A 25,572-nucleotide genomic window follows, 5' to 3' on the forward strand; every position below is an offset into this window, starting at 1 on the left:
ATATTGTATATACATGTATTTTGTATTTATTCTGTATGCACAGAAGGAAATATGAAACAAAGTACGCATACCTTTTAATGTGGCACATTACTTCTTTTATATTTAGTCTTGTTTGAATAAGTTGCAGTGAGCATCTTATTTTTTGCTAGTTTTTCTTTACATTTTATTATTTAAAATACAGATTACAATACCATTACTGTAATGTATGAAATAAACAATTGAGTAGGATATAAAGATTCCTACAACACAAGTATTTCTTAAAGTATATTTTAAAAATTCTCCATTAGACTTGGCTTTGGATTTCTGGACCTTTGTGCCTGTATTGTGCTGAGAGACTTTACAGGTGTATCCGGAGCAATAAACCAGTCACCATTATCTCGGTCATAAGTCATCCCTCAGATGTCATGGAAATCCGAATGATCAAAGAAAATTTTAAAGCAAGACCTGGCCAGGTGAGTAAGTATCCAGCAACTTTTATTTATGTATGTATTTACTTATTTTTATTTTTATTTTATTTTATTTTTTATAGTGACAGGGAAAGGGGGAGAGACAGAGGAGGGGAGAGAGAATCTTAAGCAGGCTCCATGCCCAGCTTGGAGCCCAGTGCAGAGCTTGATCTCGCAACCCTGAGATCATGACCTGAGCTGAAATCAAGAGTCAAATGCTTAACTGACTGAGCCACCCATGTGCCTGAAATTCCCTTTATCTTCATATAATTTTTGAAAATTAGTATTTGTGCCATCATGAGAATACTTGAACTTCTTTCTTGGTCATTTAAAAATTATGTTTGTTGTTTTCTAGTATATTATTCTACATTGTCCCAGTGTGTCTGCATTAGAAAACCATCCATTTACCCTCACAATGGTAAGAAACTTGTTTTTGATTTTTAAAATTTTTAGAGTGACATGCATCTTTTTCTTTTGTGTGTGTGTATTTTACTTCATTCTAAAAATCATTCAAGGCAATCACAATGTCCAAAATGTTTAAGTAAGCCATTTTTTTATACAAAGAAATATGTGTTAAGAAACTTCATAGCTCTTTATTAGTTTTGGATGCTTTACAATTCAGGAAGCAATATATTTAAAATGTATTAAACCTGGATGATTCAAAATACAGAAAATTTCCTGGATATTTACATTTTTCCTTTTATGAAATATGTACCAAAATATAATATGTATGGTTTTCTTTAGAGAGACTGAATTTAATGGTAAAGAGAGTACTCTGAGTTGAGGTGGAAGCATAAGAAAATCCAAGAAGTGTTTAGAAAAGAAAAAGTCCATTATAATTGGTGCCCAGACTGTGTGTGGGGGAGGGAAAGGAAAATAAATTTGGAAAAATAAAATGGAATAAATAATCGGTGGGGGAAAGATCTGGCTAAGTAATGGCTTCACCAAATAATTTTAGCCTTTCAGACATTGTTTAACATTCTTTTTTGCATTATAAATATAGCATGAGCCTATTATCAAAAAGTAAACAATTCACTTTTCCTTATTTCCCCTACTTTTCAATCCTCTTTCTTCTCCAGAATTTGGCATATTCTTCCAGACATTTTCCTATATGCTTAGGCACATACAGATGTTTGACATTTGTTTGTTGGATCATTTGTTTTATAATTTGTTCTTTTCACTCAGTAATATATCACGGACATTTTCCATGTTACTATATTTGCATATGCCTCATTCTTTTTAAAGACTGTATTATATTTCACAGTAGGATAGTACTGTAATTTATTTAATATTTCCCATTGATGATGGAGACTGAGATTTTTTTTCCCAATTTCTAGCAAAAGCAACTAAGAACAGGACCCACATGTTTAAATATATGCTTAGGATATGCAAATAAAATTGAACAGATGGGGGAACCGAAAAATCACTGGTGCTTAACTGCTAGGATGTAGGGGTGGGGATATACTGGGAATGGCAACCACTTTTTTTTTCTTAAGATCTATTTATTTATGAGAAGCCAGGGAGGGGCAGACTGTGATGAGCATGGAGCCCAACGTGGGGCTTAATCTCATGACCCTGAGATCACAACTGGAGCCGAAACTAAGAGTTGGACACTTAACCTACTGTGCCACCTAGGTGCCCCAAGAATGGCAACCACTTTCAGATTTGATGTGTTAGGTTGAAAACTTGGAAACATTGGCCATGTTACTTCATCTTTGTGCATTTGTTTCCTCAGAGTAATATTGTGATAACAACAGTATCTATTCCTAGGTATGTTGTGTGTTTAAGTGAACTCCCACAGGTAAAGCATGTAGAACAAAGCCTGGAACATGGAAGGTGCCAGGCGCATGTAAATATATGCTAGCAGTTATTACTGTTTTTATTTTCATTGTGGGTTTGCCCCTTGAGAACATGAACTTGTGAAGACAACTAGGCCAGAAAAATCTATATTTAAGGGATAAAAGAAACAAAGGAAGTGTGAAGCGGTTAGAGAAAAAATAGACATGATTTGTTCAACAGCATTTCTTTAAAAGAAAAATATATTTTTGCTTCAGTGGCTTCAAATTTTGAATTCTGTTGTAGGTAGCAAACTTATTTATTAATGATTAAGGAAAGGTAGTTTGGCATCTCGTGAAATGATTGACAACATTCCATTTTATCAAGAAAGATGGCAACACTGGCCTACCTTGGGGAAGAAATTAATTTGCCATTGTTTCTTCAATCTGATGATTGATGAGTACAGTCCACACACCCTTTTATCTGGTGCTGTGTGGGCAGCTGGCTACAGTGAGAGGGGAAATGTGTTCTTATGAGGACTAGTGAAAACTTAGTTGCCCTCATGGGATTCAGAGCCGGGACCTCAGAGTCCAGGACACAGCCATCACCAGGAGCCAAGGAGCCACGTCATGTCCTTCACTGCTCAGGGATATGCATGCCCTACAATGTGGTTTAATATTGCCTTAATTCCATGAGACCTTAGGATCCTTGGTGAGTAAATGTGACAAACAAACCTTCCCGTATGAAGCTTCAGCTACAATTGCATCCACTACAGCCAGAAGCACTGTGTTTATTTCTGGTAGTTGTAAGATGCATTTCCATTTCTCTGATTGCATGCATGCCATAAACATGAAGTTGGTAATGTTAAAAAGAAGGGGAAGAATGGAACAGGGAGAAAGTGCACACATATGTTAATCTTTAAGCGGTTTAAAGAGTTTGGTCTACTCTGGGGTTAATCTTTCTTTGTGTGTGACTCTGTTTTTTTCCAGCTTTAGTGAGGTGTAATTGAAAAATGAAAAATTTGTTTATATTTAAGGTATGCGACTTGAGACTTTATTTTAAAAATAGTTTCTTCACGACAGCATTAAATAGAGAATACAGAATAAGAAAGGAAAGCCGTGGCTGAATATTAAATACAGAGAAGAGAGGAGTTTTTTTTTTGTTTTTGTTTTTACAAAAATATTTCCCAGCATACACAAAAGTAGAGAGAATGGTATAATGGATCGTCATGTTCTCATCACCCAGCTTCAGTAAAAACAGAGAAGATAGTTTACTTTTTAGTATACATTTTATAACTGAAACTGTTTATGCTCCTCAAAACAGAAAATCCAAGAATTTTTCTCTTACGGTACGTGCCAAGACTCTTCTAGATCTTTCTTTTGGTTGTCCTCGGATTCTTTCACAGGGCAACAGGACAAATTCAGAAAAGTGTGGCGTGTAGGACATAAGGGCTCCAGGTGGCCTGACCTGCTTCCGAAGCAGGTGGTTGGGACAAGCGCTGTGATAGCCCTGTGTCTGGCTGCAGGCACAGTTAAGTGGGGAAGGGGACAGACGGAAGAGGAGCTGGAAATTACTGGAGCCAGAGTTGGGAAAAGGAGAACAATTATATGTGATGTAAAATGATAGTGAATATTCACACAAAGAACATGAACTTGACAGTTCAGCTCCAGCTCTGTCACTGTGAGGCCTATGCCTGGGAGGGTATCTCTCGTGGTGGTCAGTACTTGGTAACTACACTATTGTTATTTTTAATAATCTCAGAATGTTTCATTTTAATTTGGATTTTTGTCTTCACTTCTGCAATTACGTTTTGTTTTTTGGGGTTTTTTGTTTGTTTTGTTTTGTTTTTGTTTTTGTTTTGTTTTTTTGAGAAGCAGGGATAGGACACCAACATGTGATTTTTCAACCTGAAAATGAAAAATTGGGGGGATATCACAGTAGTCTCAACTTTTGAAAATCTGTCATGGATTAGATATTTTTCCTTTGGGATCCCAAGGTGTAGAAATAAAACTAATAGTAAAAAGTTTTAGAGAAATATACTTTGATTCAAAATGATAAAGACATTTCTGACAATGAGGCCAGTCCAGAAACTTAGAAAGCCATCTCCCTGGAATGTTTGGAAGGAGCTTTGTGCTAGATCAGGACTTTTCAACCTCAACATTATTGACATTTGGGTCAGATAATTCTTTGATGTGGCATGTTCTCCTGTGCATTATAAGATGTTTATCAACATTGGTAGCCTCTACTCACTAGCTGCCGACGGTACCCCCAACTTGTGGCAATGAGAAATGTCTCCAAAAATTGTCAAATAACCCTTGAAGGGCAGAATTGCCAGCAATTGAGAACCATGATCCTAGATCAATAGTTGCCCAACACAGCTGACAGTGCCCTTAGGATAGTGCATTCACGGTTTGATATACATCACTTAGAAATTCATAGTGCCTCTTAACATATTGATAGTTCTGAGAAGTTCTTCAATAAACAAATTCATTAAATTTTATTCACATGTTTACTTAACACTTTTCATTTTCCTTGTTTTGGGTCTTGGCATAAACTAGTCTGTTCACCCTGCTAACCAACCTCTGTCTGCTTTGTCTACTTATTCACACTCCAAACGCCTGACATTCTCTATACGTCAGCAACTCCTCTCATCTTTCCCACCTCATTCGAAGTCACTTCTTGAGAAGCCTTCATAGACCCTTCCTATTAGGTTGTTTCTTGACCTTTTCATCTTATAAATGCCTGTGTACTGTCTTCAACACAAGTGCCATTTGATTATTTGGTTAATGCCTCCTTACTCCTAACCAGAAGGTCCAAGAGCCGTTTCAAAGATGCGTTCACAGCACAGCGTCTAGGACACAGGGCAACCCAATCAAAGAGTGAAAAACACCTAATACATAACTAGCATTTGTGATCTAGCTTGAGAAATACTTTATAGATAAATTCTCTTTTCCTCTTTTTGTTGTTGTTTTTTCGTTTTAGCATATTCTTGGAAGGTGAAGCTAGAGAAGAGGAAGTTATAGGGATTAAAGAAAAAGGAGAAATGTTTATGGCTGAAGTGGTTTTTCAGTTAAAGACTAGATTGCCAGTTCTGTTCTGAGTCTAATCTGTAAGGCCATGGTGGCTGTTTTTCTTTAGCTCAGAAGAGAAGGAGCAGGGATGTACTTATGGCAAAAGTGGTTGGGGGAGAAACACCAAAGGCAAAGGGAAACAATCCATAGGTAACATCTGGTCAAAAACAACAGGTCCTTTTTCACCTCCCAGCTCCTATTCCCTGGGCTAACAGTGGAAAATCCCTTGTTCCTAATTTCTGTGCTTATCTTACAAATGCTATCAATATTTCTTAGGAAGTAGGTCTTCATTTTTTAAGTTTAGGTTGTGTATTCACATTTGTTCTTATTTTAAATGTCATTTTTTTTTGGTAGCTGTATCTCATAGTTTAAATTGTAACAATAGTTGGCTTCCCCAAAAAATGTTAAGGCAAAGGCCATCTGTGTATCATGTACTTGTGTTGGCTTAGGAAATGGTTTGTAGCCTTCCCAGATTTTGGGGGGTTACTGGCTGGCTCACTCCTACTATCCCCCAAAGGAATTTCTATTTTCATAAGAGTGAAAAGAGGCAAATCTTGCTGCTGCCTAGGAATGAATTTAAGTAAAGCAAACATTTCTAAGCTAAATTTTACATCATGCTATTATGTTAATGTATTGTCTTTTCCTGCCATTTCTTTCTTTTTATCTAATTACTTCAACTTGGCACTTACATGTAAAATGCATGCTTCTCAAACATTTTCACTGGGTGTTTCCCTTAAGGGTTCCTGTGAAGTAAAGCCACACAAAGTAATTTCCCATTTGCTGATTCCCGCTAAGAAGTGTGTAAACACTTTATCTTTGTTAAGGATAATAGCCCCTACTAATTAAGTGCCTAAAAGTTCTTTCATAAACCTTGGAAATATTGTAGTTTTAATTTTTATAGTATTCCTATGAGTCATGTATTGTTTATGTTGTATAATGCAGAAAATAGTGTGCCTCAGATTAAAAAACATGTCCAAAGTCACACAGCTGGTTAGTGGCACACGGACCTGCCTGGCAGAAAGGTACATTGCTAGCTAGCTGTTCGGTGCTCTCACCTGACTCACCATCCATCAACATTCAGGGCATTCATGTGTGTGTGTGTGTGTGTGTGTGTGTGTGTGCGTGCGTGTGTATGAATATATATAAATATGAATATATGTATTTTAAAGATTTTATTTATTGAGAGAGAGAGAGAGCACACACAAGTGGGGGAGAGGCAGAGGGAGAGAGAGAATCTCAAGCAGTCTCCAGGCAGAGCTGGGAGTCCAATGCGGGGCTCAATCCCATGACCCTGAGATCATGACCAGACCCAAAATCAAGAGTCAGACACTTAAATGACTGAGCCACCCAGGTGCCCCAAGGGCATTAGTATTTTTGAAACTCCCCTTACTTTTGGATATCTTTGTTGCTGGACTCAAACAATAATAAAGAATTGCCATTTAAGAGAGACGTTTACTGAAACTATAAAAATGTTAGAGAAATATGCAATTGAAAGTTTTGGATTGTCCATACTATTAAGCTCTTCTCTATTCTGGAGCATTAAAGGTCAAATTCCCCCACTAGAAAAAAAAATCTAATGCTTATTTTCATATACTGTGCCAATGTACAAGAAAGTCAAATCTATAAAATATACAATTATAAATTCAGTAGTCTGACTTTCATTTTTAAAAATGGAGATAAACTTTTTAAAACTGAAAATACAAAAAAATAAGTATAAAAGATAAGGTACAGAAGTACTGTAGTAGGTCTCACAATTTTAGTCAAAGTACAACTAAGTTTTGAGTACTGATTTAATTAGGAATCCAGAGGTTGGAGTGTTAATTGCTTAAAGTGCTTTAGTGTTTCTTATACTTGACATTGACTTTCCCACACAAGGAAGATGTGCTAATCTGTTGGGTTTTCCCAGGAAGTCATGATTGTTTTCTGCTAATGCACCTGGATTCTCTCCAGCGGAACCACCAGGCATGTGTTTGCTGACAGGACTCATGGCGATCAGAGGCCATTGTGTAGTGTGAAACCATGGATTTTGGAATCCTGCAGCCTGGATTGGAGGCCTAGATCTCCCACTTAGTACTACGACTATTGACATACTTAACTTTGGTTCACTTCTTTATTAAATGTGGCTAATAATAGTAACTTCTCTATGCAGTTACTCCGAATCTTCATTAGATATAATCAAGTGCTAAGCATGGTGCTTGGCATATAAGTTCTCAGTAAGTGTGCAGCTGTTACGGTTCTTATTTCAGAGAATGGTGGGAGAACCAAGACAGGATTAAGCTGAGTTGTTTTATTTTGTTTTGTTTGCCTCATTCTGCGGCATGAAGTAACTAAGTTCTGGCCACAGATTGGTTGAGAAACAGTCATTTGAGGGAACTGAAGATTTGTGTCCTGTGGTTGACTAGCCTGTAGTACCTAATGTCTTAGGTTGGGTTTCCTGGGAAACATACTGAAAGGTACAGATTTTCCTGATGGAGGTTCTGGGGAGTGTGCTCAGGACAACACTGATAAAGAGTGAGGGACTGAGAACACACCACAGAAGTGGAACCATGATAAAGTCTCAACAGAGGCCTCTGCAGGTCTGACAGGAACTCTGCCTAAAGTGACAGTTCAGAGTTGTCCTATGTTGAGTTCAAGAGGCCAAAACTTTGTACTCTCCAACTGACCAGTCATTGGAGATCAGATATCTCCAGGGAGAGGCATGGAAGCTTCCTTCTGTGGCTAGCAGTTCCTGGGGAGGGCCTCAGTAATGAGCTCTGCAGGAAACACTTGAAAGAGCTGGGAGACTGAGGAATTAGTGTTTTGATGCTGAAAATTGGGAGGGGGGGGGAAGGAAGAGGATCTGAGCAGTGCACCAGTTTCCACTACAAATGACATTTAAATGTATGTCTTTAACATAAATATTTATATTCATTTATATAATTATAAATATATTTAAAAACGTAAATATATCTTTTGTGAGAAAATTCTTGTTTTTTAAAACTTGAAAGTAAATATGAGACACATAAAAAAATCCTAGGTTATCTAAATTCATTGAACTTTAAAAATGTGTAGTCCAAGGGGATTAAGAGGCTCAAACTCCCAGCTATAAAATAAGTAAGTCACAGAGATGAAAAGTATAGCTTAGGGAATATTGCCAATAAGATTGTAATAACCTGGTATGGTGGCACATGGTGATTACACTTATCGTGGTGAGTATTTTATGATGTATATAACTGTCAAATCACCGTGTTGTATACCTGAAACCAATATAATATTGTATGTCAATTACACATCAATTAAAAAACAACTTGTAGTCTGAATACCAACTTTGTTTTTTTTTTTTTTTTTTTTTTTTTTGCTTATTGTTGAGGAGAGGAGATATTTAAGGCATAGAATCTTTAAGGGTTCAAAGTAACCAAAGTAACACAATTGATGACAAAGTTAGATTCAGAATTCATATTTTCTGATTCTTCTCCCTCTTTGTACCTTTATGCCCTTCAAATCTGGGTAGAGTTTTACATTTTGTTCCTCAACGATGTAGTGGATCTTTAGCAGTGCTTTTCAGCCATGTACTATAATTACCAAAGTTTGGATTTTCTACCAAAACAAATCTTCTGTTAAGGTACGCTTTCATCTAATTTAGATAGGCAAATCAGAGATGGCTTTTAAAAAGCCCAAACTTAAGAAAGCGTGAAAACTTACTGCTTCCTATGAAATGTAGCATCTCTTAGTAATTACCTGAGAGGGACATTACTTCTGTTCATTGATATTCTTCATGGATTCTCAACTATAGAAATAACGTAGACTCTGCTTTTTTGTGGACATAATTGATTACAGTTTGCATGAATACCTCTATATCCTTTCATTATTATTTGTATTCAGAAATACACATGTGCTTTCCTGACATCTGTATTCAAAGTTGTGTGATTCATTATTTTTAAGCCGGGATAACCTGATTTCACATATTTTTCCATGAGTCAGAGACAAGTTTAGCTGTTAGTTTGTTATTGTCGGTGCTTTCTCATAGCAAGCCTGCCCTTGCCATCATTTTGCTGCTTTGTATTTTTAATCTCTTAACCAGTCACTTAGGGAATAGTCTTTCCAGTTTTCAATGAAAACCAGACAAGAATGGTTATGGATTCCTTAAAGATTGTTGAAATTTTGGTTATGATTATTTATTTCATTTCATGGGCTTAAATACAACCAGGAAGTCCACATCAGCTATTTTGATCTTGGGTCTTGCTTTCATTTGTGTAGTTTCTTTAAAAAATTGTTTTTCTCTAGGGCTTCACAAATCTTTTGCTTGGGCAGCTTAGAAACTCAGCAGGGATAGATGATAGGTTAGCAAGGCAATGATGTGTCTTAACCAAAGACCAGACACAGTGGTGGAAATTGTCCCAAAAAGGTCACTAATGTTCATGAAACTTAAGAGGACATCTGAACTCCCTGAAAATTAAACATCATCTGACTGCTCTAGCTTGGCTCTTTTCCAGGGGAAAAGAAAATATTCCTTCAGCGCCTAATGAGGGCCTGCGTGATAAATATGAACCTAAATAGGTCAATGTATTCAGAGAAAACCAGCTGTTTAATATTAAACTTGACTTATCCTATTGATATTTTTAGATGCCTCCTTTTACGTTGGTACAAAAGAGAACATGGTGAATAAAATCTCCCTTCTTCACTCACATCTCCTTCCAGCTACTGCCCCATTCCTTAGTTCTTCAGTTCTGTTTCTCTCATTTTCTCTTAAATCCACCAAATTTTTGCCCACAGCATCCTACAAAAACATTTCCAAGGTCAGCAATGACCATGTGATTGCTGAGTCCAGTTGTCATTTCCCATGTTCTCGATGGACTTGACCTTTCTCATTTTCTCTTAAATCCACCAAATTTTTGCCCACAGCATCCTACAAAAACATTTCCAAGGTCAGCAATGACCATGTGATTGCTGAGTCCAGTTGTCATTTCCCATGTTCTCGATGGACTTGACCTCTCAGCAGCATTTAGACAGCCAATCACTTGCTTTATTGAGACACTTTTTTCATTTTGCTTCCAGGACATCCAACTCACCTGGTTTTTCTCCTCATTTTCTGACTTTTACTCAGTCTCTTTTTGCTGTTTCTTGTCATTCCAATACCCTCTAAATATCAGAATACCCCAGTGTCCATTCATTGAACCCCCTTTCCTCTCTAGCTAAACTTATTTCTCCAATGATCTCATGCAGTCTTACTGATGCATCTGGGTGCTATTATCTCCCAAATGTATATTTCCAGCCCTGCCTCCAACTCTAAAATTCAAGCTTATGTAACCAGTTGTCTGCCAGAAACTTCCACTTGGATGTCTGAAGGACATCTTAGCATGTCTAAAACTGAACTCCTAACCTTCAGCCTCTCAAATCTATTTCATCCACAGTCTTCCCCACCTCATTTAATGCCAACTCCATTATTTAGGTTGCTCAGGTTGAAAACCTGGATATCATTCTTGATTTTTGTCATTTTTTAAATATAGTCTATATTCTGTCCACACATTTTCTTGGCTCTGCCTTCAAAACATGTCCACCATTTCCACAGTGGCCCCCTGGTCCAATCTACTACCATCTGGATAGCCTGCTAACTGGTCTCCCTCTGTCTGCTCTTGCTCACCTACCATTTTATCTTAATGAGCAGCCAGAGTGATTATTTTAAAATGAAATCAGATCATGTCATTTCTCTGTTCAAAATTGGCCAGTTTTCACCCTGAGTTATACCTAATGCCTATTGACTTGCATCTGTATAAATGTGTGTGTATCCATGTGTGTGAATGGAAGAGGGGAGGTCAGTGTGCCTGGAATACACTCAGAAAAAGGGAGGATGGTAGGAGATAATGTCAGAGAAATTTGGCATTTATAGAACATTGCCAAGACTCTGGATTTTACTTTGAGTGAGGAGGGGCTGCTGGAGGCTTCTGAGTAGAGGAATGGCATGATCTGAATTACTTTTTAATAGGGTTACTCTTGCTGCTGTGTTAAGATTAGATGAAGGGAAATGAGCAGAAGTAAGGAAACCAGTTAGGAGTCTGTTGTGGGTGTCCAGTTGGGGTATGATGATGGCTTGGACCAGGGTAGTGATAGTGGAGCTGGTGAGAAGGGGTCAGATTTGGAGTATATTTTAAGTGGGCTCTAACAAGATTTCTTGATAGCTTGGGTATGGAATGTGTAATAGAAGAGTTAAGGTTATCTCCCAAGTGTTTGGTCAGTGTAACTGGGGCTTCATTAAGCTAGGGAAGGCCATAGGGAGAACAGGTCCTGATGAGTGTTTGTAGAGCTCAGTTTTAGAATGTAAATTTGAGATGGCATTTAGTGTGCTTTCATTAAATATTTGCTGGGCTAATCAACAAAGTCACTAATCTCAGCAATCTCAGCCCTACTTTCCACTGTACAGGTTATTCCTACATCTAGAGCCCCTTCTGGGCCCTCTCTACTTGTCTTTGGGTTTGTGGAGGAGGAGTTGCCTGGCTTGTGCTTGGGGTCAGATGATTCTGGGGGTCAGATTATCCCGTATACAGATGTGAACACAATTCCTCTTTTTCTTTTTTTTAAAGCAAAAGCTGAACCCCAGCTTCTTTCTATTGCCTCTGAGGTCTGTTGTGAGGGGAGGATGGGCTTGCTTCTCAAGGTGGTCGCCTTTATGAGGGTAGTGGGATTTAAGCTTCATATGTTTCTTTCCATCAGTTTCCCAACCACCGTCTCATCCACATTTTACCATGGCAAATTTTTTTGACACCTCTCCATTGTTGATATCATACCCCATGTTATCTTTGCTGTTTTAGTTTGTGTTTTTGTATCCCTAAATCATCATTTTAGTGTTTTGTTGTTATGAGGGAGTTGAGATAAATACACACATTCCTTCACAGTTCATAAACATTTCATTTACATACTCTTCCAGGATCTTTCTGTTTAAGATGGAGTCTATTTTTTCTTGCAAATATACAAGTAAACACCATTTTTTTCTTCAAGTAAACAAGTAGACATTAAAATATTGTATTTGTCAAAATGTTTAGAGTCATGATGTTGCATTAATTGTGATGGTTTCTGTGCTCCTGGCTCATTATCTCCTCTCTTACTTTTAGAACAATCCTCATTTGTGAAATTGCATGAGCTCCTAGTATAGTCTCTGGAACACTTTGGATTCATGTTTGAATGTATGAATAAATTATAGAAGAATTGCCCATCGTTGAAGTCCTTATTCATTCTCAGGTTAATTCTCCAATATTTTGCTGAACTGATATTTGAATGCATACCCACTATGGGTAAGGTGCTATGGAATATACAGTACTGACTTAGAAATATTTATTTATTTATTTATTTATTTTTTTTTTAAAGATTTTATTTATTTATGTGACAGAGATAGAGACAGCCAGCGAGAGAGGGAACACAAGCAGGGGGAGCGGGAGAGGAAGAAGCAGGCTCATAGCGGAAGAGCCTGATGTGGGGCTCGATCCCATAACGCCGGGATCACGCCCTGAGCCGAAGGCAGGCGCCCAACCGCTGTGCCACCCAGGCGCCCCTAGAAATATTTCTTGATCTCAAGACATTGTAAATGTATTTTAATACAGAGAGAAATTACATAGAATTAAAGAGGTTGACCGTAATAAAGGGCATAAAAGTCAAACAATTTAGGGCGTCAGGGAAGTGAGGAATATTCATGGCAGGGAAAATCAGGATTTCTTCATGAAAGTGGTAGCATTTGAGATGACTCTTAAAGAATTGCTAGGGTACAGTATGAGAAATGGGAATGGAGTCATTCTAAATGAGTAGACTAATAAGTGGGAAAGTGAGAGGCCAGGGAAATGTATTAGCTGATCCATGTTGGCTTAGATGGATTAGAGTGGTCAAGGAGGAATATGGAATATAAAGTTGGAAAGAATTGGAACAGGTGTGGTTGGCTATAGACTGTAGGAAAGAATATGGGTGTTTTTCCTTAGGAGGACACAAAAGGTTAATCAATAGGAGATTGCTGTAGTCAGACATTTCCTTGGTAAGATTATTTTAGAGGACTTGAAAATCGATTGAATGTTGGCAGGAAGAGATATACATGATATTCCTCTGAGATTTGAGCTTCTGTTCTGATAAAGGCATAGGTTCTATGTCCAGACATAAGAGAATCAGAAAGAGAGACAATTTGAGAAGTGAGATAATAAGATTTTTAAATATAATACATTGAGAGTGAATTTCATGTGGAAACGTCTAGCAGGCATCGAAACTAGAGCTTTGGAAGAAGGGGTTGAAAAGAAGACCTGACAATAATGATTAAAGACTCATGTTCTGTGATCATTTTCTCTGGCTTAACAAATTTGTTATATTGAAAATATAGTGTTTAATATAGTAACATCTACTTTAGAATCATTTTTATTTATTATTGCAAGGCTCTTGATTTAAAAACAAACACATTGTGGCTTTTAAATTTCTTTTCCATGTTGAATAAATCATTGCACAGTGACATCATTTTTACATTTAATTCTCAAATGTAAGATGATTATGTAATATCTGTTTATATTTTTGTGGGACTGTTATAAAATCATTAGTCATTTGAGCACTTTAAAAACCCAATGCCATATTGAACAAATAATTTGAAGGAAAACATTTTTACTCAAGGATATCAAAATAGAAATTCTTCCAGATCTGTTCTTTCTTACAAATTTGGTCACTTTATTTTTTTATCCTTGAACTGGGTAATATGTATTTTGGTACACATGTTATGGTCAACATGAGCCGTACTCTTTCTCTTCATCTAGGAAACTTAAGTAAGACTAAGTTGAAACTCACAATGTCTTATTGTTTACATTTTAAATTAGGTTTTAAAAATATTTAAAATTATAAATATTACAAAGACTAATAATTAATTTAAAATGGAGATGTATGTGAAATGAGTTCTCATTTTCTGTCTTCAGTTTTGCTTCCTAGAAGTTAATATTCCTAATGCTATATTATGTATTCTCTTCAATTTATTTCTCTGTATAGAAAAAATGTTCATATCTGTTTTTATTTTAATAATATAAGCTTAAGTACACATATTATCCTAAAACTTTTTAAACTGAAAACTTGTCATAAGCATAATTCCTTATTAATATTCTCGAAGAGATAGATAGCCATAGATATCTGTACTTTACTATTTCTTCTCTTTGAAAAGTGTTTTTAAGCACTATTAAAAAGATAGTGAGAAGACATAGCTAGAAAGAAGTTGCTTATGGCCAATGTCAAAAAGGTCTGTGTTTTCCTCTAGGATTTTGATGGTTTCCTGTCTCACATTTAGGTCTTTCATCCGTTTTGAATTTATTTTTGTGTATGTGTAAGAAAGTGGTCTTGGTCTGGTTTCATTCTTTTGCATCTTGCTGTCCAGTTTGGTGTGTACACACACACAGAGGAATATTATTCAGCCATAAAGAAGAGTGACATCTTGCCATTTGCAATGACAGAGATGGAGCTAGAGAATATTATGCTAAGCAAAATAAGTCAGCCAGAGAAAGACAAGTATCATATGATTTTACAAAACAAACAAGGGAAAAAAGAGAGAGAGACAAACCAAGAAACAGACTATTAACTATTGAGACAAACTGATGGATACCAGAGGGGAGGTGGGTGGGGGAATGGGTGAAATAGGTGAAGGGGATTAAGAGTACACTTATCAGGGGCACCTGGGTGGCTCAGTCGGTGAACCATCTGCCTTCGGCTGAGGTCATGATCCCAGCTTCCCTGCTCAGTGGGAAGCCTGCTTCTCCCACTCCCACTGCCCCTGCTTGTGTTCCCTCTCTCACTGCCTCTTTCTCTCTGTCAAATAAATAAATAAAATCTTAAAAAAAAAAAAGGAGTACACTTATCATGACGAGCACTGGGTAATGTATAGAATTGTTGAATCACTGTATTGTACACCTGAAACTAATATCACACTGCATGTGAACTAACTGGAATTTGAATAAAAACTTTGAAAAAATTAAAAAAAATAAGAGATAGTGAGGAAGCATTAAAGAATCACTACACTATGTTTTAAGCAACATTAGTGAATCTGAACATTTTTTGTGCAAAGCTACTAGAATTTGATTCTAAGATCTCCATTCGTTGTTTTAAACCACACGTGCTGAAACCATTCTGTGTGTTAATCTGAGGCAATATGATTGGGCAAAGACTATGTTAAATTCTGTGTTCTTTTTCCTAGCTAATTTGAGAAAATATCAGTAACTTATAAGGGTATTATTCCTAGAGTTTGAAAGAAACAGTACTATGTTTTATCTATTCGAAATCAGAACAGCCTTAAAAACTGTACTGATACATCTGTCCAGCATCACAAGAGGGAGGTTTGTAGGCTCCGAAAGGACCAGAGGGGATGTTATTATATGCAAGTATCTTTTACAATGTTTGCACTGAAAGAATGGACTAGAGATATGTATATTTGAGAAGATATATGTTTTCCTTTAGAATATGAGATTATAACAAGCCAGAGGCACACTCAGGCATCCCAAGACTAACTTTTTTGCTCTCTATTCTGATACCTTCTTGGCTTAGATCTTTTTTATAATCTAAGAGGTAGTTCACAATGGGGGAAACATCAAGCGAGACATGGACAAGCAGACTGGTAGCTTGGAACTCTGTTGCGGTTCTTGCTTTCTGCAAGCTACAAATTTTACTGCATAGAGGCTCTGGCCAGCATTAAATAGTATGAAGTAAAAATGATAGGTGGTTTTTACAGATCACACCATCTTACTAAAGGTATAATTATTAAGATATACTGGTTAACAAAATTTAATGATCTCGGAGTTATTAAAAGCCAGAATGCAAATGAGATAAATATTAGAGTCAGAATTATAAATGGAATAACATTTTAATAGTACAAATAGTATTTAAATAACATCATTTTTATAGTATTTTTAATTTATTTTAATATTTTTATCATACAGTAATGATTCTATTAGAAACACTGATTGCAGAAGAGTAGTTTGGAAATGCCATGTCACATCAATTCCCAACCCTGAACATATATTAGATCATGTACTTTTTAGTATGTTTATGATTTGCAGAGAACAAGTGAGCAATACCTACATTTTTATTTTAGTGTTCTCACTGGTTTCCAAGCTGCCTTTCTTGTTTTTCTGTGAGTTCTTTACATTTCTCCATGGTGTCTTCATCTCCCCTATTTCCTCTTATAGCATCCCAATGTGACCTACATTAACTGGTTGACACAGTAAGCTTGAGGATCTTAGACTTGCTTTATACAACCCATTCTCTATTACATGGTCCCTAGGACCACATATGACTTCAGCTCATATTTCCCCTTAATTCTTATTGTTGGATGTCGATTCTAGTAATCTTCAATAAATAACTTTTCTTCCTCCTACTCCATTTGATTTCTCACGTGACCCTTACCCATTTTCCATGTTTGCCTTAGTGGAGACAGTGACTTGCCATAGTTAAGAACTATGTAGTCAGATAGACTTGGATCCAAACTCTGTCTCATCTTCTTACAAGTTGTATGATCTTGGGCAAGTTCATATTTTTAAGTCTCAATTATTCAGTTTCCCTAACTATGAAAGACAGGGGTTATTGCAAGATTTTGGAGATAAAGCACTTGGCACTGCCTTTGGCACATGGTACTCAGTGAAAGCTTGGTAGTTACAGGTTTGAGAAGTTAGCATTGGAAAGGGGGGACTAATTTCTATAAAAATCAGGAAAGGACAAGATATTGTATGATAACAAAGGGATGTTTTAGGAAGTAGGACAGTTGAAAGGACTTTCATCATACAGTTAGAAATAATAGTGTGTATAAAGTTCTTACCCATAACCCTTAGGTTAGATGTGTTTTCAGAATTCAGAATTTTGTGGATTTTAAAAGGTATGTATATTTCATATATTACATAAGATCTCTAGCAGGATATGAGGTAACATTCTTAAACAAATGGATATTTCTTTTTTTTTAAAGATTTTATTTACTTATTTGAGAGAGAGATAGGGAGAGAGAGACAGCATGAGCGGGGAGGAGAGGGAGAAACAGACTCCCCACTGAGCAAGGAGTCCAACGCTGGGCTGGATCCCAGGACCATGAGATCATGACGTGAGCCGAAGGCAGACACTTAACCGACTGAGACACCCAGGCACCCCAACAAATGGATACTTCTGTAGGAAAACACTTCTGTATGAATTTTTATACAGAGGTATTAGCCTCCCATCATTACTCTCCCATAAATTCAATTCAGATATGCCACCAAATGAGTTATGAAAAAACTTACTTTTCACAACGTTTGAATCTGGGGATTATGGATGAAGGATTGGGGTTCTGAAAAATAAAAGGAGATTCTGCATTTCCTTATTGTGAGCCAAAAATTATTCTCTCATTTTAGTGATGTGGATGTTTTCTACATTTCGTATTCGTGGGGCCACGGATACTTTTCTTACTTCCATAGCCACACTCATTCCCCTTCCCAGGTACCCTTGCCAGTTCACTCCAGATTATTTCTTCTGCGAATTAAGGGAAGGAATGAAATAGAACTCTTTCAGTGGGAGTTTGCTTGTCGGACATGGAAAATTCAGGTCACATTGGGAAATGTTTTTTTCTTTATTCCTGGAATTTGTTAAGATGTGAAGTGTATAATAATATCTGGAGAGAAAAAAACATTAAAATCATTAGTCTCCATTTCTTCCTTTGTGGTTAAAAGCTGTGTCCTTTGAAATATTTTAATTCAAAAGGCATTTTGGCAATATCTATTGTTAAATGTGATATAGTAGCAATTTTAGACTGTGTGTATTTTTTTATATAGATACCTATGGGTTTTTAGAGAAATGTGTATTGTTTTATTGACTGGTCAACATTGCTTATTTCTTCCACTAATGAGAATCTATATTGATTTTTAGTTCATTCCTTTCTATTTCTATTGATTTGGGGGACTTGCTATGAGAATGAAAATTGTAATTAAATCATAGTTTGGTAATACATAACTATTACTCAGAATTGATTCCAGTGGTTTTTGGTTTTGTTTTTTTAGTGTCCTACTGAAACCAAAGCAACTTTTGGGGTCCACCTTAAAATAGTAGGAGACTGGACAGGTATGTGGAACATAGAGTTTGAAGGTACATGCTTTGAAAATAATGGGTCATACAATAGTTTGCATGTGTTTAAGTAGTAGGACTACTAGCATATATAAAAATGTGTATATGTTCTCAAGCTGTTGTTTTGTTTTCTTTCTTTGCATATACAGTTTTGATAGTCATATTTTCTTCTTTTAGGATGCATTTTTGGAATTCAAATACCTTGGATATCAATAATTGTTAATAATGTATTGTTTGCTCTGCTTGCAAATCATTGATTTCTGCCTACTTGTCAAATGCACAGGCAATAGTGGGAAGAATGAACTGTGTTTTTTAGAAAATATGATTTTAAAATAAGTGGCTGGTTTTACTCTCAAAATAATCAATATCTGGGATTGGGATTTATATTGTGATTTAAATCTTCCAGTTCTTGCATGACCTTTTTGTGATATTACCTATGTGTATATATCAACTCCACAGCCTCTTTGGAATAGTGGTCATTTTTAATGGCAAATCTATTAGTGATGTGTTACTCATTTATTCAATAAAACTTTTGTATTTTCTGAGAGATGCATTTTATTAAGAGTTCTGAATAAATAAAAGAAACATTCATTCTTCTATTCCCTTGGTCCAACACAGTGACTGACAAGTGAGTGCTCAGTAAATGTTAGCTTGTTGGCTAGTTGCTTAGTTTGGTTGCTCAAAAGAAAGGATGCAGATATAGACATGAATGCAAGTGTAAATAAAAATATTTTCTAATTGAGTGCTAAACTAGGAACAGGGATCAGAAAAAAGATAGATTTAGTGTAGTCTAGGGTTATAAGAGGAGATTTACAGAGAAGTTGGAATTTAAGCTGAACCTTGAAAATCAGGCAAATGAAGAAGGAAGTAAGTCATTTTAGTAAAATTCACAGCATTGTCAAAGATCAGGGAAGGTAATGTGTAAACTATTTCTGAGAAAGGTAAATAAATCAGCCTAGCAGAAGCAAAGATGTTATTCTGGAGAGTATTAGGGAAAAGACATTTAGAGTCAGCTCGGTGAAGATCTTGAATGCCTTGACAAGATAATAAAATAACTTGAAGATGCTGGAGAACTTTTGAAAGATTTGGAACATCATAACAAAAATAGTATTAATAATTTGCTAGTTGGATAGATTAGAATCAAGGAAAGACTTACTGGTACTGGGAGGCAGAGGAGAAGAGGCAGTGGAGGGGTGGGAATGGAAAGAGAACTAGAACGAATGGATTTGCAAGCACAGGTGAGAAATTAGCACTGGAAAGGGGGGGACTAATTTTTGTAAAAATCAGGAAAGGACAAGATATTGTGTAATAAGCAAGGGGTATTTTATGAAGAAGGACATTTGAAGAGCTTATGTCATACAGTTAAAAATAATAGTGTGTAAATTATTTATCTGTAGAAAGGGCAGCCAGCCTGAAATTGGAGACTTGATGAAAATGGAAAAATATGCAACATAGTATTTAATGGGAAAATGATGAAACTGATCAAAAGATCTTTGAGCAGTAATGACCTATTTGGAATTATAAAAAATCAGGCTTCAATAGATGGTAGTTTATTTGATTGCATTCAAAAGAGATCATGGAAGCCCCTTGTTAGAGAAACACTGGTGTAGTATGAAAATAGTAATTCTCATCATAAGCCCAGAACTAGTTGTTATAATCACAGTTGTTTTGCACTATTTGACAAATAAAGAACAAGTAGAGTTCTTCTTAGCTAAGAATACCAATGAAGTAAGAATTAACTTCAGTAATGAACGGTAATCAATGAAATTCTATATCTGAAGGGAAACAAGCACAATGAAGATATAATTTAATTCATCATGGTAAGGAGAAACTTTATGATGGATTATTACTAGCTATTGTTATTGAGTTTCTTCATAAAGTTATTTTCTATTGTCAGTAACCCATTAAAATAAATGATTATCTCATCATTTATTTCAATTTTTTCTATTAGGAACACTTAATAGTTTTAATTTTATCCTCCTTTTTTATGTACTGTGCCATTGAGGGAGAAACAATATCATTTTATTCAGAGTTCAGTTCCAGTCAGATGCTTTTCAATTAATAAACCTTCTTGGTTGTTGACTTCAAATATTTGTTGACTTGGAAAAAAATGTCAAGTGTTCATGCGTAAAACCCTTACATAATTCTGCACTAAATAATATCTGGCACTTTAGTTCAAAAAAGGGTTTAGTTGTCTTAAAACAATGGAATTATAATTATGGAAGGAAAACTGGGAAATTACTCCTAAGATCATGGTTTTTGTCCTAAAAGAATTGATTAAAACTTAGTATTAAGAGAAATAGGCGTGGGAAATATCAAAAGAGTGCTTTAAAGTTGAATGTCAGAGGTTTGCTTTTCTAAACTGACAGATATTTTACAGTTACTTTTTTCTTCCCTGATATATGTTCTGCCTTGGGCAGGTTGAAAGAACAGGTTTTAGACTGCCCCATGAATGATCTTTCCAAGACTAATCAATGATACCAACAGCAAAGTGACCAAGAAGCAATTTAAGCAGCTGCATAGCCTAGGACAAGGAGGCCTCAAAGTTGCAAATTTATTGTCTAGCTTTTTATTTTAACCAGGACTCTCATTGTACCTTTTAAGTATGTGAAAGACTCATTAAGTTTGGAAGACCCTTCAAACCTCAAACACAATTTAGGTTTTTCCTTGAAATGATGGTGGTAGAATGGGTAGAGTAAATTGCTCAAGTGGGTTTATCACTTAATTAATATTTTGTTGCTTTTCTAGAATCAGTCATACTTCCCAATTTCAAGTACATGGTCACAGATTGCCTACCGGTTTGATTATCATTCTAACTATCCAAAATGTTTTGTTTCTTTCTACATTAGATGTCATTACTATTGAATAATGTTTGAGGTGATATTATACCGTTGGTTTTTTTAGTGGTCTAAATACCAGCTTACTCTAGAGAGGTTAAGTTTTACTACAAAAGCATTATGTGCATAATACCTGCATTGAAATTAATCTAAAATTTTGTCACTTTTACATTCAATAATTAATGGACTGACAACTGGATAAATATGCAGCAGAGGGCTTATTGTATATATTATATAATAGCTTTCCTTGAATCTGTGGTATCAATTTGTATCAATTTATTGTTTTGAAAAATATTGCTACAATCAGAAGATATGGTTCACTTTGAGGATCAAAGTGGGAAAACAGGGCCATATAACATCATGAATTTGCTTTAATACATAATACATTGATACTCATAGTACAAGTAACCTTAGATAGAACTTTAGTTGAGGACTAGACCAAAAAAAAGAGTTGAAAATTCTCTCTCTGTTTATTTCTATATCACCAAATTAGCCAGGCACATATTATACTTCATCTAGCTGATTGTTTGTGAAAAGATTAAAACAGAACATGTGTAATGCATTTAAAGTATTTTTTTTCCATTTGGGGAGCTCTTTACAAGTCAGATTATAAGCACACAAATTATAATAATGTAATTATTTTATAATGAGAACATGTTTTGGAACAATTATGCCATCCACCTCATACCATATGTATCTGTGAATGGCTTTTGGTGGCTGTAAAAAGAGCCAAAAATTAAAAGTACTCCTGTTGAATACCAGCCCTATTTTGAAGGACATGCCCAAAAAGCAGATCCTTGAGCAAACTGACTTTTTTGAACAGGACAAATTATACTGGGATATATGAAATATCTGGATTTTACTTACTTCATGATTGCATAGTGTAAGCTTTAGTTTAAACCCATAATAAATATGAATTATCAATTGCTACATCTACAAAGGAGTGACTAGAAATACTCTTTTTTGTTGTTGTTGTTGCTTTGACTAGCAAATTATCATGGTTAGACATTTGTGGAAGATAACATTTAAACTATCTGTTATTTTGGCTAATAATTAAATATTTATTAAATACCTACTGTATATATATATATATATAGATACATATAATATATGTATGTATATATATTTAGATATATATATATGTATATATATATATACACATATTTAGATGGGGTGTTTAGTTACATACAAAGAGATGAGATGAGGGGATGTCAGGTGGATATTAGGAAGAAGTTAGACTATTAGACTATTAGACTAAGGAAAGAGAAAGTGCAAAGTCCCTGAGGTAGTAATAAGTTTGGATATTCAAGGAACAGCAAGGAGGCCAGTGGGGAATAGAGATGGCGAGGGGAAGAATAGTAGGAAATAGACTGGAGAGATGAGCAGGGGATTGGACACTATAGGCTATAAGAGGACTTGCATTTTTATGTGATTGAGAAAAAAGATATGGTTTAGAAATCTGCATCTGAATGATATTCACTTTGTTTTAATACATACTACCTAGTGGTTGTCAGGCCAAGGTTATTTATTTATTTATTTATGTATTTATTTATTTATTTATTTAAAATGAGTGAGTTTAGGGAGAAGGGGGAAAAAGTAGGAATTCAGAGCATGACAGAAAACAGGTCAAACTTTTTGTTGGGGTGGGGAATGTATCATCATTTTAATGATGCTTCAGTAGTGGTTTTATCTCCTGCCATATGGCCCTGGTTTATGGATTCTGGTAGCTTGGTGCCCCATCAGCCCCCATGATGGTAGTAGCTTCTTTCTATTCTCTGGATTGCTTCTTTCTATTCTTTGGATTGCTTCATGGTCTTTTAGCTTCAGTTCTTCCCTCATCTAAGTCATTAGTTCCCTGTATAAATTCCTTCGACTCTAAATTATGTAGAGTCATTCCTGGTTTTGGTTGGATTTGGACCATTACAGGAGGTCCGCAAAGCCTCTTTGAACAGAGCTCTGAATCTGGAGGAGTAATAATGGGGGAGATGAGAGGAAGAAACCTTGAAGCAGGCAAATGTTTGTGTTCAAGGACCAGTTAGAAGTGCAGTGTTGCTGGAAGTAAGTGGGAATGTTGTAGGAAATAAAATCTGAGAATACCCATGGACCAGACATGGTAGGTGCTTACAGACTTCAGTTTTATTTTAAATGTTGTAGAAAATCATTGGAGGATTTTGATTAGGGTCTGACTCACATTTTTCTGGCTGCTGTATAGAGAATATGATGGGGGTGGGCCAGAGTGGGAATTAGGAGATGAGTTTAGAGAGAAGCCCTTGTTGCTGTCTAGACAAGAGAAAGTGCTGATTATACATAGGGTGACAGTAATGAGGTCATGAAAAGTGGATGGATTCTGAAGGTATTGTTGATGGATTGGAGGTGGGATGTAAGAAGAGTTAGGAATCATGGGGTGCCTGGGTGGCTCAGTCAGTTAAGGGGCCAACTCTTGATTTCGGCTCAGGTCATGATCTCAGGGTCGTGGGATAGAGCCCCATGTTGGACTCTACACTTAGGCGGAGTCTGCTTGAGATTCTCTCTTCCTCTCCCTCTTCCCCTCTCCCCACTCTCTCTCTCTCAAATAAATTCTTCAAAAAAATAAAAAAAATAGTTAGGAATCAGAGATAATCTAAGGTCTCTAGAGTAAGTAAGTAGATGGATGGTTCTGCTGTGTATTGAGTTAAAGAACTTTGTGGCATATCAGGCAGCACAAGAGTGGGCATTCAAATTCAGTTTTGTACAGTTTAAATTTGAGATGCCTCTTAGGCTTTCAAAAAGTAAGGTTGAATAGGCCATTGCATGTGTGAACCTGGAGGTCAGAGTAGAGATTCAAACCTGACAATTATTATATTCATGGATCTAAAGATGTGAAGTTGGATAGGATCAGCTAGAATAGTAATTCTCTTCTATGTAAGATTTGTATACATTTTAATATACCTTTATATACATCTTACATTGTATATATTATGTATTTACATTTATGTATTTGCCCTGTATGTCATTACATTAATATACCTTTTATAGCAATTTATATTCATTTTATAGCATTTTATATGCCCACTTTACATTCTTAAATGAAATTCGCAGATGTACACAAATGATTTTTAAAAACCAATATAATGTCCTAACCTTAGTATAAAGGAACTATTAAAATAAAATAATTTATAGTAAATGATTTATATTTCCTAATTAAATTTTTAAGTGTGACTATACTAGAAGTCATAATGAAATAGGTGACTTAACCCACATACAGAATGATCATGAATAAGACAATTCTAAATACAGGATTCCAATACAATTGGAATACTATGAGCACTATTTTCTTTATGGGGTGATTTTCCAAAATAGTGAACTTTTTTTAAGTTCTAGACACAATAGTTTATAATATTACTTCAGTTTACAGAGTGGTTGCAATCTTGGGACTATTGTTTTTAGCACTATTTAGGTCATGTAAAAACTTTGCATTTTTGATAAATGAATTTTTCATTTACATGAATGTCCAGCAAGTCCTTTAAAAAAAAAAAAGCAAAAAGTGCGATAATTCCTTGTTGCATAACATCCCATCCTCCACAATGTTGCAGGGTATCTAATGTTTTCGACCCCTACTCTTCAAACTTTAGTAACTGATGATTATCATTGTTAGAACCAAATTGCCTCCCCAATTCTCAAAGCTGTTCCTCCAAGGTGGCACTGACCTATTAAGAGTAGATACTTGAAGAAATATGTATAATAGAGAAGAAATTTAACAGAGTCCTGAGATTTCAACACGTAGAGTCCAGTAAAGGTAACAAAAGTGGAGTGGCCACAGAAGTAAGAGAGGAACCAGGAGAGTTTGAAGCCTGGACAGAACAAGACATTGTTTCATAAAAAGAGGCATTGATCAATTGAAACAAATGCTGCTTCTCAGAAGCGGAATAAATTGAGGACTGAATTAATGACATTGGGAATTGTGTTTTTAATGGAATATTGGGAACAGAAGCCTATCTGAAGTAGGTCCAAGAGATTGCAAGAGAAGTAGAGGTGGTCCACATAGACAAACACAGTGGTATGTTGGGACCAGCTCCTGTGAGCTCATTGGATCATTGAGTGCTTCTCTTCCAACTCTGTGTTCAGTGAGGTCAAGTTCAATAGCTTCAATCATCACAGTGTCTTTATTCCTTGAAAATTGACAGACACCATAAAAAAAGATTTAAAAAATGATTTTAAAGATCTGGCTGTTAAATATTTGCCAAAACACCACTGGGCAAATTCTAAAGAGTTTTGATATAAAGTGAAATAGAGCATTAAGTCAGTAGCTGAAGGAAGGAGGATATAGGGACAAGGCAGATGTAAGTTAAGAGAACATACAACAAATACATATGTAGAAATATAAAATATATGCACATACACATATATTTAATG

At 35.8% G+C, this 25,572-nt stretch overlaps 1 protein-coding gene across 4 annotated transcripts in view; it reads left to right on the forward strand.

Moving 5' to 3' along the window:
* The window catches only part of NOX4 (NADPH oxidase 4), a 183,579-nt gene that overhangs the window by 72,991 nt on the left and 85,016 nt on the right, over window positions 1-25,572 (forward strand). For all 4 annotated transcript variants that reach the window (XM_057316663.1, XM_057316662.1, XM_057316665.1 and 1 more), the window contains 3 exons: window positions 288-452; window positions 802-864; window positions 18,280-18,340. In XM_057316663.1, the coding sequence (XP_057172646.1) occupies window positions 288-452; window positions 802-864; window positions 18,280-18,340 (289 nt within the window). The remainder of the gene's footprint in view (window positions 1-287; window positions 453-801; window positions 865-18,279; window positions 18,341-25,572) is intronic.

This window comes from Ursus arctos, unplaced genomic scaffold, assembly GCF_023065955.2.
Source record: "Ursus arctos isolate Adak ecotype North America unplaced genomic scaffold, UrsArc2.0 scaffold_22, whole genome shotgun sequence".
Lineage (NCBI taxonomy): Eukaryota > Metazoa > Chordata > Mammalia > Carnivora > Ursidae > Ursus > Ursus arctos.